This window comes from Lissotriton vulgaris, chromosome 12 (assembly GCF_964263255.1).
Source record: "Lissotriton vulgaris chromosome 12, aLisVul1.2, whole genome shotgun sequence".
Classification (NCBI taxonomy): domain Eukaryota; kingdom Metazoa; phylum Chordata; class Amphibia; order Caudata; family Salamandridae; genus Lissotriton; species Lissotriton vulgaris.
The window spans coordinates 112,097,026-112,111,792 of NC_141700.1; the positions used below are offsets into that span (position 1 = coordinate 112,097,026).

Below are 14,767 nucleotides of genomic sequence, written 5' to 3' on the forward strand. Positions count from 1 at the left end.
CACAAACACACATCGGCTTTGAGCTGAATGGGGCCCTTGAAGGCACCCCCTCTGTGCACCGAAGGAGTTACAGGGACTTATGTGAACCCTCTGGTCTACCAACCACTCTACACACCGCCATCCACCCTTTCCCTTCTCCTCCACTACCCTTGAAAGCATCAACCCTCCGCTGCACAATATTTGGGACTTTTGACAGTGTTGGTTCATCCCTGGGTGTTTGACAACGTCTGTTTGTTTACTGGTACTTCTCTGGGTGTCTGACCGTTTCTGTCTATGGGTATTTGGTACTGACGGTTTATCTCTGGATGGCTGACAGTGTCTGTTTGTCCATGGGTAGTTATTAGTGTTGGTTCGTCTCTGGGTGTCTGACAGTGTCTGTTTGTCTATGGTTAGTTGACAGTGTTGGTTCGTCTCTGGATGTCTGACTGTGTCTGTTTGTCTATGGTTAGTTGACAGTGTTGCTTCGTCTCTTGGTGTCTGACAGTGTCTGTTTGTCTATGGTTAGTTGACAGTGTTGGTTCGTCTCTGGATGTCTGACTGTGTCTGTTTGTCTATGGTTAGTTGACAGTGTTGCTTCGTCTCTTGGTGTCTGACAGTGTCTGTTTGTCTATGGTTAGTTGACAGTGTTGCTTCGTCTCTGGGTGTCTGACAGTGTCTGTTTGTCTGTAGTTGGCAGTGTTGGTTCTTCTCTGGGTGTCTGACCGTGTTTGTTTGTCTATGGTTAGTTGACAGTGTTGGTTCATCTCTGTGTCTGACAGTGTCTATTTGTCTATGTGTATTAGATAGTGATGGTTTATCTCTGAGTAATTTACAGTGTCTGTCTATGGTTAGTTGACAGTGTTGCTTCGTCTCTTGGTGTCTGACAGTGTCTGTTTGTCTATGGTTAGTTGACAGTGTTGGTTCGTCTCTGGGTGTCTGACAGTGTCTGTTTGTCTGTAGTTGACAGTGTTGGTTCGTCCCTGGGTGTCTGACAGTGTCTGTCTGTCTATGGTTAGTTGACAGTGTTGCTTCGTCTCTTGGTGTCTGACAGTGTCTGTTTGTCTATGGTTAGTTGACAGTGTTGGTTCGTCTCTGGGTGTCTGGCAGTGTCTGTTTGTCTATGGTTAGTTGACAGTGTTAGTTCGTCTCTGGGTGTCTGACAGTGTCTGTTTTCCAATGGGTGTTTGTTAGTGATGGTTTATCTCTGAGTAATTTACAGTGTCTGTCTATGGTTAGTTGACAGTGTTGGTTCGTCTCTGGGTGTCTGACAGTGTCTGTTTGTCTATGGTTAGTTGACAGTGTTGGTTCGTCTCTGGATGTCTGACTGTGTCTGTTTGTCTATGGTTAGTTGACAGTGTTGCTTTGCCTCTGGGTGTCTGACAGTGTCTGTTTGTCTATGGTTAGTTGACAGTGTTGGTTCGTCTCTGGGTGTCTGACAGTGTCTGTTTGTCTATGGTTAGTTGACAGTGTTGGCTCTTCTCTGGGTGTCTCCGACAGGGTCTGTTTGTCTATGGTTAGTTGACAGTGTTGGTTTGTCTATGGTTAGTTGACAGTGTTGGTTCGTCTCTGGGTGTCTGACTGTGTCTGTTTGTCTATGGTTAGTTGACAGTGTTGGTTCGTCTCTGGGTGTCTGACAGTGTCTGTTTGTCTATGGTTAGTTGACAGTGTTGGTTCGTCTCTGGATGTCTGACTGTGTCTGTTTGTCTATGGTTAGTTGACAGTGTTGCTTTGTCTCTGGGTGTCTGACAGTGTCTGTTTGTCTATGGTTAGTTGACAGTGTTGGCTCTTCTCTGGGTGTCTCTGACAGTGTCTGTTTGTCTATGGTTAGTTGACAGTGTTGGTTCGTCTCTGGGTGTCTGACAGTGTCTGTTTGTCTATGGTTAGTTGACAGTGTTGGTTCTTCTCTGGGTGTCTGACTGTGTCTGTTTGTCTATGGTTAGTTGACAGTGTTGGCTCTTCTCTGGGTGTCTGACAGTGTCTGTTTGTCTATGGTTAGTTGACAGTGTTAGTTCGTCTCTGGGTGTCTGACAGTGTCTGTTTTCCAATGGGTGTTTGTTAGTGTCTGTTTATCTCTGAGTAATTTACAGTGTCTGTCTATGGTTAGTTGACAGTGTTGCTTCGTCTCTTGGTGTTTGTCAGCGTCTGTCTGTCTATGGTTAGTTGACAGTGTTGCTTCATCTCTTGGTGTCTGACAGTGTCTGTCTGTCTATGGTTAGTTGACAGTGTTGCTTCGTATCTTGGTGTCTGACAGTGTCTGTTTGTCTATGGTTAGTTGACAGTGTTGCTTCGTCTCTTGGTGTCTGACAGTGTCTGTCTATGGTTAGTTGACAGTTTTGGTTCGTCATTGGGTGTCTGACAGTGTCTGTCTATGGTAAGTTGACAGTGTTGGTTCGTCTCTGGGTGTCTGACAGTGTCTGTTTGTCTGTAGTTAGTTGACAGTGTTGGTTCTTCTCTGGGTGTCTCTGACGGTGTCTGTTTGTCTATGGTTAGTTGACAGTGTTGGTTCATCTCTGTGTCTGACAGTGTCTATTTGTCTATGTGTATTAGATAGTGATGGTTTATCTCTGAGTAATTTACAGTGTCTGTCTATGGTTAGTTGACAGTGTTGCTTCGTCTCTTGGTGTCTGACCGTGTCTGTCTGTCTATGGTTAGTTGACAGTGTTGCTTCGTATCTTGGTGTCTGACAGTATCTGTTTGTCTATGGTTAGTTGACAGTGTTGGTTCGTCTCTGGGTTTCTGACAGTGTCTGTTTGTCTGTGGTTAGTTGACAGTGTTGGTTCGTCTCTGGGTTTCTGACAGTGTCTGTTTTCCAATGGGTGTTTGTTAGTGTTGATTCGTCTCTGGGTAACTGAGAGCGTGCGTTGTTTTCAGAGTGTCTGATGGTGTTTTTGGGTCTCTTTGAACTTGATTGTGTCTGCTAGGTCCTTGCTGCCTGAGTGCTGTGTTTTTCAGTCTGTGTGTTTGGTTGACGCCAATGGTGGCTCAATGCTTCTCTTTTGACTTTTTGCTGAATGTTAACCTCCGACTGTGATAGTTTCTAGTGGTCTGTGTCTAATTTGATCTTTGTCTCTGAATATATCTGTTATTCTTTGCATTGTCTAATACTGTTTGTTGATCTGCTTGTTGATCTGTTTTTACTCTAGAGTCTGTGTCTTAGTCATCCATTTTCTGATAGTATCTACTGGTGTTTATGCGTCTGGTGGTAGGCATTGAGTTGGCTTGTTTGTGTTTGATAGTCTCTGTCATGTCTAGGTGTATGACAGTGTGTATTATTGACTCAGTGCCTTGTAGAACACATTGCAATTTGGATGTCTGACATTACTGCTGATTTCTAATATCAATGGCTAAACTCTTGATGTCATCGTGCTTTAGTGTTTATTGAACTCAGGGTAGATGGTAGCATATGTTCCTTTTTGGTGTTTGATGGTAGATTTAGTCATTCTGTGATAGTGTTTGTTGGTCTCTGAGTCGCTTGTAGCCTATATTACCTTTGGGTGATTGATGGTGGGTTTAGTCATTGTGGGATAGTGTTTGTCGGTTTCTGGGTAGCTGGTAGCATATATTACTGTGATAGTGTTTGTTGGTCTCTGGGTGTGTTTGACGGTAGGGTTTGGTAATTGTGTGACAGTGTTTGTTGGTCTCTGGGTAGCTGGTAGCATAGATTACCTTTGGGTGTTTGATGGTGGATTTAGTCATTGTGGGATAGTGTTTGTCGGTTTCTGGGTAGCTGGTAGCATATATTACTGTGATAGTGTTTGTTGGTCTCTGGGTGTGTTTGACGGTAGGGTTTAGTAATTGTGTGATAGTGTTTGTTGGTCTCTGGGGATGTTTGCAGTGGGGTAACACAGGCCCCGTAACCCCCAAGCTCCAGGGAGCCCCCACAGCACAGTAGTCTGTCAGAAGAGCTCCCGATTGAGTCTGGAGGGGGCCCCTCCACATACTTTGCAGGGGGGCCCCCTCAAGTTTCGTTACGCCACTGACCTCAGGAGGGGCACTGGCCGAGCACTGCTGGGCGCGTGGCTGGCGGGGCTGGGGAGGGGACCTACCTTTGAGCAACTGCACCAGGAGCACCAGTCAGAGTGACTGAAAAGTGACGCATGCAGTCCTTGAAGAATATGGACCACTGGTATCGACTCTGGGACACATTCTAGTCCGTCATTTTGTTGCTCATTGAACCACTACAGGGACCAACTACGTGCAACGGGGCCTTGGCCGCTCCCCAAAGGAGCCAGTCCAACAGAATACAAGCAGCCATGGACATGTTTCGGCCTTGTTGAGCTTCATCAGGGCGGTGCACTGTGAGTGCTATGGCATAGTGAGCGCGGGGCCCACGCCTGACCATACTCACTGCATTTGGGGCATCTCGTTGATAGAAACAAAAGGGTACTACTGGGGAAGTAATCTCTGATACTGATAAATCACTCAGGTCCCCCATTGGTACAACTGTGGCAGGGACAAGCCTGTTTTACATATGTGACGCCATAGACAAGCTAAAAAGGATGGAATGGAATGTGCACAGAGTAACTACCAGTATTTCAGAATAGCTCCTGCATTTCTTTCTTCACTTTTTTTGCTACATCAGTTATGGAATGGCACTGAATTTGATCCTGGAGGTAGCACATATTTGTGCAGCCGCGACACCGCGAGGTCAGTCGCAGCACTGCGCTGACTGAGGTCACAGTGGGATCAGATAGACATGAGTGAGGTTTCACATAGCTCACTGGGTCCAGTCCTTGAGGGGTGGCTGCTGGTGCAGTAATGACACCCGTGAATTGCAACAAAGAGGCACCGGTTCAGTCCATGTAAGCCTAAGCATCTGGGCTGCAGTGACACCTGTGGCCATAGTGTGTAGCTGAGCGCACAGTGCGGTACAGCCGTGCCACCCAGAGTCCAATAACAGTATTGCACTAGTAAATTATCAGAGTGTCGCATAATCTGCAGCCCGCCAATGACGAAGCACTTGATCAGCAGTGACACGAAGCAGCAGCATGACTCAGGTTTAGGACCCCAAGGGGGCAGGCAGACGGTTGTCCTTGATGATGAACCAGAGTATAACTGTACTGGAGGGCATGAAGGGAGCTGACGGACACTGGTGCAGTAGCGACACCTGGTGGACATTCAGAGAATGATTCAAACACATTCTTTCATAGATGGTCTGCTGAGTTCGAGAAATAAAAGGGAGCTAGAGAGAAAAAGAAAATCCACAGTAATGTCTGTAATCCGATTGGATGGCTGTTTTTGAATAATGCCTTTTGATGTTAAACAGGAGAACAATTGATTTAGGTGGTTCGATATTGATGTCAATCTAATTCAAAATGTACTTGAGGGGTGGTCACTTTTCCAATCCATTTCCAAGCACGTCTTTTTCACCAGATCTGGCATTCTGATCTGCACTTCTCCGCCGACCTATATGAACAAACATTGGCAAAGCCAATAGGTTTGGCTTGCATTTTGATTCCGACCTAAACATTAGTTAAAAAAAAGTCTGATGGAGTGAAAAAAATCAAAACTGAAAACAACTGCTTTTTGGGCAGTGCATCTGTGAGATCAGTAATTTAACACGTGGTGCTTCGGTGTAATTCTCATTTGTTCAATAGTTTATCTTGCATTTCAAAGCAAGTAGTCCATAGGAGGCGGACGGATACTGCAAACTGCCATTAGATTCAGATGAAAGAAAAAATTCTCCTCTGGACAGAGCTAGCTAGAACCTACTATGTCTATTTTAATGAATTGGTAACAGTAGGTCATGTGGAAAGCTGAACTGTTATGCCAGACCTAACAATGCACTCCCTCTGCTGGTCTTTTCTCTGTATCCATGATTCCCTATGTTGAAGATGCATTCTTCAGTTTAGTACTTTTCATTTGCATGCTTCTCAAAAAGGGGGATTGATAGAAAGCATTGCAGTCTTGTTTCTATTTCCATACCTCTTATTTGAACACAGGTGTCCAAGGTTGATGTACAAGGAATGGATCCATGACAGAAATTCATGGGGTCCATGTTTATGTGATATTATTTCATTTTAGATGAGGGTAATCGAAGTAGTGATTGCAATTATGAAGGTTCAGGATAGTAACCAACTCTGTACATGAGTTTCATTTAGAGTCCTTCTTTGTATATTTATCTTGGCTGTATTTCCTGAAAATCGCAAGGGCGCCAGCGTTGGACACCCTTGATTTTGGTTCATTCCACTTGCATTGATTTCATGTGGCTATTCTCAAGCTATGATCTGATGTGGTCTGCTGGGCCTGCACTGGACACCCCTGATTTGAAGGATAATACTCTTCAGTCTAGTCTTTCTTCTGTTTCAATTCAGGAAGATGACATCCACCATAATGGCCTACTTCTGGCTTTTCTTGAATGCCTCTTGATATGGGAAGTAAACTGGTCCCTATGCTGGCTTTCCTGGGCCTACCTGATTTATTTTCTATTGTTCACCAGGGCTTGTTGATATTTTGAATGCGTACAATATACATTTATTAATGATCCGCTCCCAGACAAGTGAAATACGACTGTAAATCAACAAACACAACCTCAAAGACTTCTAAATAATACAAAACAGCAGATCTTTTTTAAAGATATTAAAATAGCCACGGTTGGCCGGAGGATTATTTATTAGAGGGGTCAGAAGAGAGACAATACAGCCATTCATTATTGGCTTTGGTAAAGTGAGCACTCTCTAAAGGCTTTATAAATGAGCACATTTGACCTTGTTTACGGCGAGATGCTGTGACCACTCGTTGGTGAGTTCACTGGAGACATTGCAGAAGTGCTTGAAAGAGTTGGACAGAGACATTGTGAGCATTCGTTAATGAGTTCACGAGGGAGACGATGGGATCAGTCACTGAGGTTATGAGGGAGACCCCATGAAGGAGGCAATATAATTCATTGATCGGTTCACAAGGGAGACAATCTAGTCAGTCAATAATGAGGGAAACCGGATGATAATGATCACATTGACTCCCTACAAAAACAATGAAATAACTAGTGAATTCACAAGTGAGACATCACTGTAGTTTGTTCATGGGTTTGAGGGGCACATTGGGATCATGTGTTAATGGGCCCATGGGAGTGAGATGTTGTTGTTTAAATGGGAGAGGTGTGGCGCAGCTGCCAGAGTGGCTGACTCCGACGAGCGGGGCTCACAGTTTGATACCCCTGGGGCAGCTCAGCTCAGCATCTTGTAACTCTGGGCAAAAGCTCACTTAATCTCCCCAACAGCCCCCAGCGCCTTGAAACCCTTAAGGGGTGATATGTTCGCACTTTACAAATACAAATTATTATTATTTAATGGGGTTATGAGGGAGTCGGTAGTATTTTTTGCTTTTGAGTTTGTGAGGGAGACAACGTGATCATTGGGTAATGGAGGAGTCATTGTGAGTATTTTGTGTCTTCTGACACATGTCGAGCTCGTCCACCTCAGGAAAGGCTGTGGGGATGGGACAGTGTGAGTCATGCTCCAGCCTAGCCCGCCTTCCCTCACGATTCCTCTGTGTGGAAGGGATTACAGTGCATGGTCTTTGTCACATCGCCTTCTGTCTTCTATTTCAGGGACCATGTATATGCTTTCGACCTACGGAGAGTCAAGGACACAATGGCACCTGACCGGGTAAGGATAAAAAGTGGTCTCAACACCACTACCGCATAAGTACATTTCCCAAATCATGTCCCAGCATTTCGCCCGTACACTATCTTTCTGGTCAGGATTTACAATCACAAAGCTAAATAATCTAGTACACGGTCTGATTGGGTCAGTCGAAGAAAACCAAGACTACATCTTTCAGAATGATATGTTAAAGGAAGTTCTACAACTTGAAACGTGGTATTCTGTGGCGATGGGCGGAATTTGTAAAGCTTAACTTTGGCTTTGTCCAACATGGCTTTTGGCATTTCTCACCAAAAGGCCAATTTCTAATCTATGATTCGAAGTTGGACTGCTCAAGTGTTTGTGTGAGGGAAGCTCCCACTGCTGCTGCTTGTGTTTTTCCTGTGTGAGGGAAGCTTGCGCTGCTGCTGCTTGTGTTTTTTTCTGTATGATGGAAGCTTGCACTGCTGCTGATTGTGTTTATCCAGTGTGAGGGAAGCTTGCACTGCTGCTGCTGATGCTTTTCCTGTTTGAGGGAAGCTTGCACTGCTGCTGATTGTGTTTATCCAGTGTGAGGGAAGCTTGCACTGCTGCTGCTGGTGCTTTTCCTGTGTGAGGGAAGCTTTCACTGCTGCTGATTGTGTTTATCCTGTGTGAGGGAAGCTTGCACTGCTGCTTGTGCTTTTCCTGTGTGAGTGAAGCGTACACTGCTGCTTGTGATTTTCCTGTGTGAGGGAAGCTTGTACTTTTGATGATTGTGTTTATCCTGTGTGAGGGAAGCTTGCACTGCTGCTGCTGATGCTTTTCCTGTGTGAGGGAAGCTTTCACTGCTGCTGATTGTGTTTATCCTGTGTGAGGGAAGCTTGCACTGCTGCTTGTGCTTTTCCTGTGTGAGTGAAGCTTGCACTGCTGCTTGTGCTTTTCCTGTGTGAGTGAAGCTTGCACTGCTGCTTGTGCTTTTCCTGTGTGAGGGAAGCTTGCACTTCTGATGATTGTGTTTATCCTGTGTGAGGGAAGCTTGCACTGCTGCTGCTGTGCTTTTCCTGTATGAGGGAAGCGTACACTGCTGCTTGTGCTTTTCCTGTGTGAGGGAAGCTTGTACTTTTGATGATTGTGTTTATCCTGTGTGAGGGAAGCTTGCACTGCTACTGCTGGTGCTTTTCTTGTGTGAGGGAAGCTTGCACTGCTGCTGATTGTGTTTATCCTGTGTGAGGGAAGCTTGCACTGCTGCTTGTGCTTTTCCTGTGTGAGTGAAGCTTGCACTGATGCTTGTGCTTTTCCTGTGTGAGGGAAGCTTGCACTTCTGATGATTGTGTTTATCCTGTGTGAGGGAAGCTTGCACTTCTGATGATTGTGTTTATCCTGTGTGAGGGAAGCTTGCACTGCTGCTGCTGTGCTTTTCCTGTATGAGGGAAGCTTGCACTGCTGCTGCTTTTGTTTTTTCCTGTGTGTGGAAGCTTGAACTTTTGCTTTCTGTTTAGCTAGCTCCTTCTGTGGCAAGATTGTGCTACTTTTGCAAACACTCTTTTTCGTGCATGAAAGAATCTTCAACTGGTACTGTCTATCCTCTGCCTGTCTTAATTGTACAGCCCAGGAAGGAAGCTGACGTTGCTTCTGTAGGTCTTTAAATGTCATGTGTGAGGGAAGTTTACGTTGCTATGCTTGTATTTTGTCTGCCTTGTGTGTGAAGGAAGCTTGCATTGCTGCCACTGCTCCTGATGTGAATGTAACTTTGGAATGGTACAACAATGTTATTTTGTATACTCATTGTTACACTGTGTTTAGAAGCCACGTGTATGCCATCTTGAAAGTATACAAAATAACATTCCAAGATGGACGCCCAGTAGTGTTGGCTTTGCCAATGCTTGAACCACAATTCTAAACGCCAATCCCGCCCTCAAACAAGCATTGGCATTGCACAATCAGTTGCTTGTTCTCAGTGCTTCTGTTTCCTCCTTGGAATCCATCAGCGCTCCGGCGTCTTCTGTTTTGCCCCATAGGTCCTATCCATTTCTCAATAGCGTCCCAGATTGCCAAAGCTTCTGGCACCTTCGTGATTGTTTCACAAACCAGTGACCTCACCTTTTTTGCTTCCTGTAGCACCTGACGTGGAAGAGCCAGGACATGGGGAACTGCGCAGTGCGAGGGAAGCTTCAGGTAAGGCACTTCCCCAGTCATTGTGACCTCTTTTCTCTCTGTGAACCACGTTGACCACCCCTGGTGACCTGCGCTGTCTCCCCACAGGATGAATGTTACAACTACATCAAAGTGCTGGTGCTGAAGAGTGACCGGTCGCTCCTGGCCTGTGGTACCAACTCCTTCAACCCCATGTGCCGCAGTTACAAGGTACGGTAGGGTGTTCTTGCAGCTCTACAACAGCGCACATTTGGACAGGGGGGGCTCTTGCAGTGGTTTAAGGCGTGCATTGAGCAGGCAGGCGGTTGTAGCTCTCACAGTGCTACAAGAGCACTCACCGGACATGTAGTGTCTCCTCCCAGTGCTATAATAGTGCATATTGGCCAGACTGAGTGATCTCGCAGCACTCCAAGAACATTTACGCAACAGGCGCTGTGCTCTTGCAGTGCTATAAGAGCACATATTACCCAGACTGGGGGCTCGCGCAGCGCGTTAAGAACACTTGACTCAACAGGTGGTCTGCTCTAACAGTGCTATGAGTCTATATTGCCCAGATAGGATGCTCTGGCAGTGCTCCAAGAGTTCTCACTACTAAGGTGAATGTTGAACAGATTGTGTGCGCATTGAGTGGACCGGGACGCTCACAGCGCTGGAAGTGCGCACATTGCACTCGGTAGCAGTTCTTGCAGCCCAGTAAGCGAGCTTGCTAAATGGCAAAGTGTTCTCACACTGTTTCAAGAATGCCCATTGAGTGGGTGGGGTTGTCTCACAGCGCTACAAACTCCATGGTCAATGCTCTTGCAGCACTTCTACAGCAGACGGGACCCTACCAGTGCTGTACGAGTGTGCGCCGCACAGACGAGGTGCTCTTGCATATTCAGCTTCATGAGTAACCAGTCTGTGTCGGGAGCTGATGGTCAGAGTCTCTCGGAGAGGATTGCCCTGGTCATGGGGGGGTGTCTTTCAGATTTGTCCACAGTAGATGTGTCTGCCAGGCCTCATCTGATGGAACACTGAGGGGCTAGGTGGGCTGGAAGCCCTTTTCTTTAAGAATATTGATGAGCCCAGAGGAACAGGGACTGCACACAGTGTGCTTTGCTGCAGGCACATGGGCAGACTGGACGAGTCTGGAGTCCCCATCGCCAGGAACATGAGAAGACGGGATGAGTCTGGAGTCTTAATCTTTGGAAGCGCATGCAGATTGGTTGAGGCTGGAGTAGATATCTGTAGGAGCACAAGAAACTGGCCGGAGTCCTAATCTTTAGGAACATTGGCAGACATGGATGAGTCTGGAATCGTAATCTTTGTAAATTTAAAATAAAACACACTACTAAGTCGAAAATGCTTTCATTGCAAAAATAGCCGATATGCAAGCAAAACCATGCACAGCGGTCGTTCAAATGAACAGACTTCCGCCCAAAATCCATTTGGAGCATATAATGCTAAAATCCGTACATTTGGAGCACATAAACATAGTGCACGTTTTTTCTTAATGCCAGTCAATGGAAACATAAGCATGTGATTGTAACTGTTGGTTCAACGAAGCGATCTAATGAGCAGATAGCACAATCTCTCACGCGAGAGAATGTAAAAAGCCTTTGAAAACTAGATACAGAAATAGAAATAAGCGCTGACTCTGCTACTTTCTACAATCTGTGCTTCGCGATGCCAACCCTGTGAGGATATGTTAATCACAAGGTGCAGAAAGAGAGCATTTGTACAATGCTGAATAAAGTAACTTTGTTGGCTTTAGAGATACATGCAACTTTGCAGACATATTAAAGTTAATGTGTCCGAAGGTTAATTTAACAATGATATTCTGATTTAGACATGAAACATACCATGTTATTTGCGTTTGTAAAGGACTGAAAAATTGCCTGTAGTACCCAAGTGCTGTAATGTGGGCCCTATTTAGTCTGGCCATTCCTTGCAGAAAAGACGTTTAGACCCATCTAGTTAATTTCCCTGCAGATAAGCTCTACAAGCCAGTCTAACATGTCCGTGCTCATGTATATGATGACGACAGCATGTGCACCCAGTCTGGTCATGTTCCTACACATAACAACTCCATGTGTCTCCAATCTGTCCGTGCTATCAAAAGGTTCCATTCACATCCAATCTGTCCATGCTCCTAAACAAAAGCACCTCATGCACATCCAATCTGTCCATGCTCCTAAACAAAAGCACCCCATGCACATCCAATCTGTCCATGCTCCTAAACAAAAGGACCCCATGCACATCCAATCTGTCCATGCTCCTCATCAAAAGGACCCCATGCACATCCAATCTGTCCATGCTCCTAAACAAAAGAACCCCATGCTCATCCAATCTGTCCATGTTCCTAAACAAAAGAACCCCATGCATATCTAATCTGTCCATGCTCCTAAACAAAAGGCTCCATGCACGTCCAATCTGTCCATGTTGCTAAACAAAAGGACCCCATGCACCTCAAGTCTGTCATGCTCCTAAACAAAATGACCTCATGCATATCTAATCTGTCCATGTTAACAAAAGTCTCCAATGCACATCCAATCTGTCCATGTTCTTAAACAAAAAGACAACATGCACATCCAGTCTGTGCATGCTCCTAAACAAAAGTACCCCAAGCACATCTAATCTGTCCATGCTCCTAAACAAAAGGGACCCCATGCACATCCAAACTGTCCTTCCTCCTAAACAAAAGGACCCCATGCACTCCACTCTAGTCATGTTCCTAATAATTATGACCTCAGACTCATCTCATATGCCCACGTTCACAAGAAATTGAAATCATTTGTTTCGGTGCTTTAATGCCAGTAATTTATTAAGAACTTGCCGATGTTCATGTATGTGGCCTTAAGGGTAAAGTTTCTCTTGGAGTGTGCGTTCTATGTTTCTCAAAGATTCCCATCGCGTTGGCAGGTTTGTGCGATAAAAGTTGGGTACCTTCCCTCCTTCTAGCACAGAGTGGCAGCGGGCCTTCATGGGTTTTGTAAATATAGCCTTTACCTACAGTTCAGCTCTCCTGTCTTATTATTCACGGAAAATATTAGAATATGGAGTGGAAAAAGGAATTTTGAAGATTATTGTGTTTAGTTTTTGAAGATCATGGTTGTAATAATGGTCAATTCTGCTTCGATTACCCCTCAAACAGATCGACAGCCTGCAGCAGGAAGACGAGGAAATAAATGGACAAGCGCGGTGCCCTTTCGACGCCAAGCAGCCCAACGTGGCACTGTTTGCTGGTAATAAGAAAGACATAACTTATCAATACTCCAGTCCAAAGGAAAGCTCACCGAAAGAAATAAGGTAGCACCGTGCCTTAGTACTGGTGCAGTGGCGTCTTAATGCATGGGCACGCTGGACAGTAGCCCGGGGGTCCCACGAGCACAGGTGCACCATGCAGACCAGAATTTAACACAAATTTTCTGTTAAACATTTTTATTCCTGTGTGTGGTTGTGTAGGCAAGGCCCAGTGCACTGCTTTGCCCGGGGGCCTATAATGCTGTTAAGAAGGTCCTGCTGGGAAGTATGGCCTATACCTTGAGGATCACAGAGATACCTATATTTTTGCACCCGTACCACTGGAGGAGGAGTTACCAGGTGTTGCGAGTGGGATCCTTTGGGTCCCACTGGGAATTGGAAATGACCAGGAATCTGTCATTCTGTTCCTAATTTCTCTAGGTTTTTCTCCTTCCTCCCCATCCCCTAGCTACCACTTGGTAGTTAACCCTTTCAGAAGGTGGGGTTCAGGTGCAATGCAGTGGAACTAGTGTTCCTGCAGCTCGCATGATTCTGATGGGGCCCTATGGGAACTGGACGGGCCCTCCTAATGGGGCACTTTGAGCTGCATACATGTGACACTGACATTTATCGAACACTGATCCATGTCTGTATGACAGTCATGTTTATCGATGATGACCTGGACAGAAATTTTGTACACTGTAGTGAATTCTGCCCACCTTTGACCCAATGTATGTTTTTTTCCTTTAAAAAAAATGGTTGAGAGCATATTTTTCAGATGGAGTTACCATGCAGTCTGTTTTCTCAAATGTGTTTAATCCAGGCTTAGTGCATGCAGTTCTGGGCATCTGCACTCCTTTTTGGCAACTAGGACTTATATTGCAGTGTCCCGCTTTGACCCAGAGCGAGAAGGAGGCAGGCAGGAAAGGGAGAAAGGAGGAGGAAGGGAAAGAAAGAAAAAGGGTGAACAACCAGCATGGATGAAAAAGACCCTGCAGCAGTGAGATAACGAGGCGGGGATTGTAGGGTGGGAGAAGGAAGGTATGTGCTGGAATCAAGGCTGTGCAGCTTTGGCGTTTGGCAACTCCCGCACTCTGCAGTGCTGGCGGCGGGCTGCTAAGAAAGCGTTTGGACCATTACCTGCCTCGGTTACTTCCCTCTAATGGATTCTAAGATGAGTTCTTAAACGGGACGCGCTGTTTGAACCTGTCAGCTTTGATGGCCCTATCCCACTTTGTGTACATTGCATCTTTCACATGAGAGCAAGGCTTTGTTTTTGCTGTCCGTCCATGACACTTTTTTTCAACGTAGCCCCCTCAAACCTCAATAAAGCAATTGGGCTTAGAAGGTTGTATAAATGCAAGAGAAGTGGTTATACGTATAGGGAATTTTGAAGGTTGTATACCATACCCAAGGTCACTAGAATTATGGAATTGTGCTGCTGCTGCGGTTTTCACATAGGTATAGATTTGACACATTTAACACATAATCCATCATCTGCCGCATAATCTGCAGATTTTAACAAAAAAATAGTTTCTAGCTCTAATGGTTAAAAAGTTACTGCATAGTAGAAGGCCCATTGCAAAGGTTGACTGGTCACCTTTCTGTTGCTTATCGATATATTCCGGCGTTAAACTGGTACTAATGAGGTGAAACCAATGCTCAGACAGTGTATAAATATCAAAATAATTAATACTATCACAAAATGTGCTGCTTTACGCCGCATAATTTGTCTGTTCTTGCTACATAATTTACTCAACCCTGCCGCATAATTTGACCTTCCCCTGCTGCATAATTCCACTGGCCCTGGCTATACCTGTGTGCAGAGTACCTTGTGGGTCCCTTTA

At 45.4% G+C, this 14,767-nt stretch overlaps 1 protein-coding gene across 4 annotated transcripts in view; it reads left to right on the top strand.

Moving 5' to 3' along the window:
• Positions 1 to 14,767, top strand: part of SEMA6C (semaphorin 6C) — a 171,934-nt gene that overhangs the window by 85,436 nt on the left and 71,731 nt on the right. For all 4 annotated transcript variants that reach the window (XM_086947442.1, XM_086947444.1, XM_086947445.1 and 1 more), the window contains exons 4-7: positions 7,529 to 7,586; positions 9,663 to 9,719; positions 9,807 to 9,908; positions 12,832 to 12,922. In XM_086947442.1, coding sequence (XP_086803568.1) covers positions 7,529 to 7,586; positions 9,663 to 9,719; positions 9,807 to 9,908; positions 12,832 to 12,922 — 308 coding nt within the window. The remainder of the gene's footprint in view (positions 1 to 7,528; positions 7,587 to 9,662; positions 9,720 to 9,806; positions 9,909 to 12,831; positions 12,923 to 14,767) is intronic.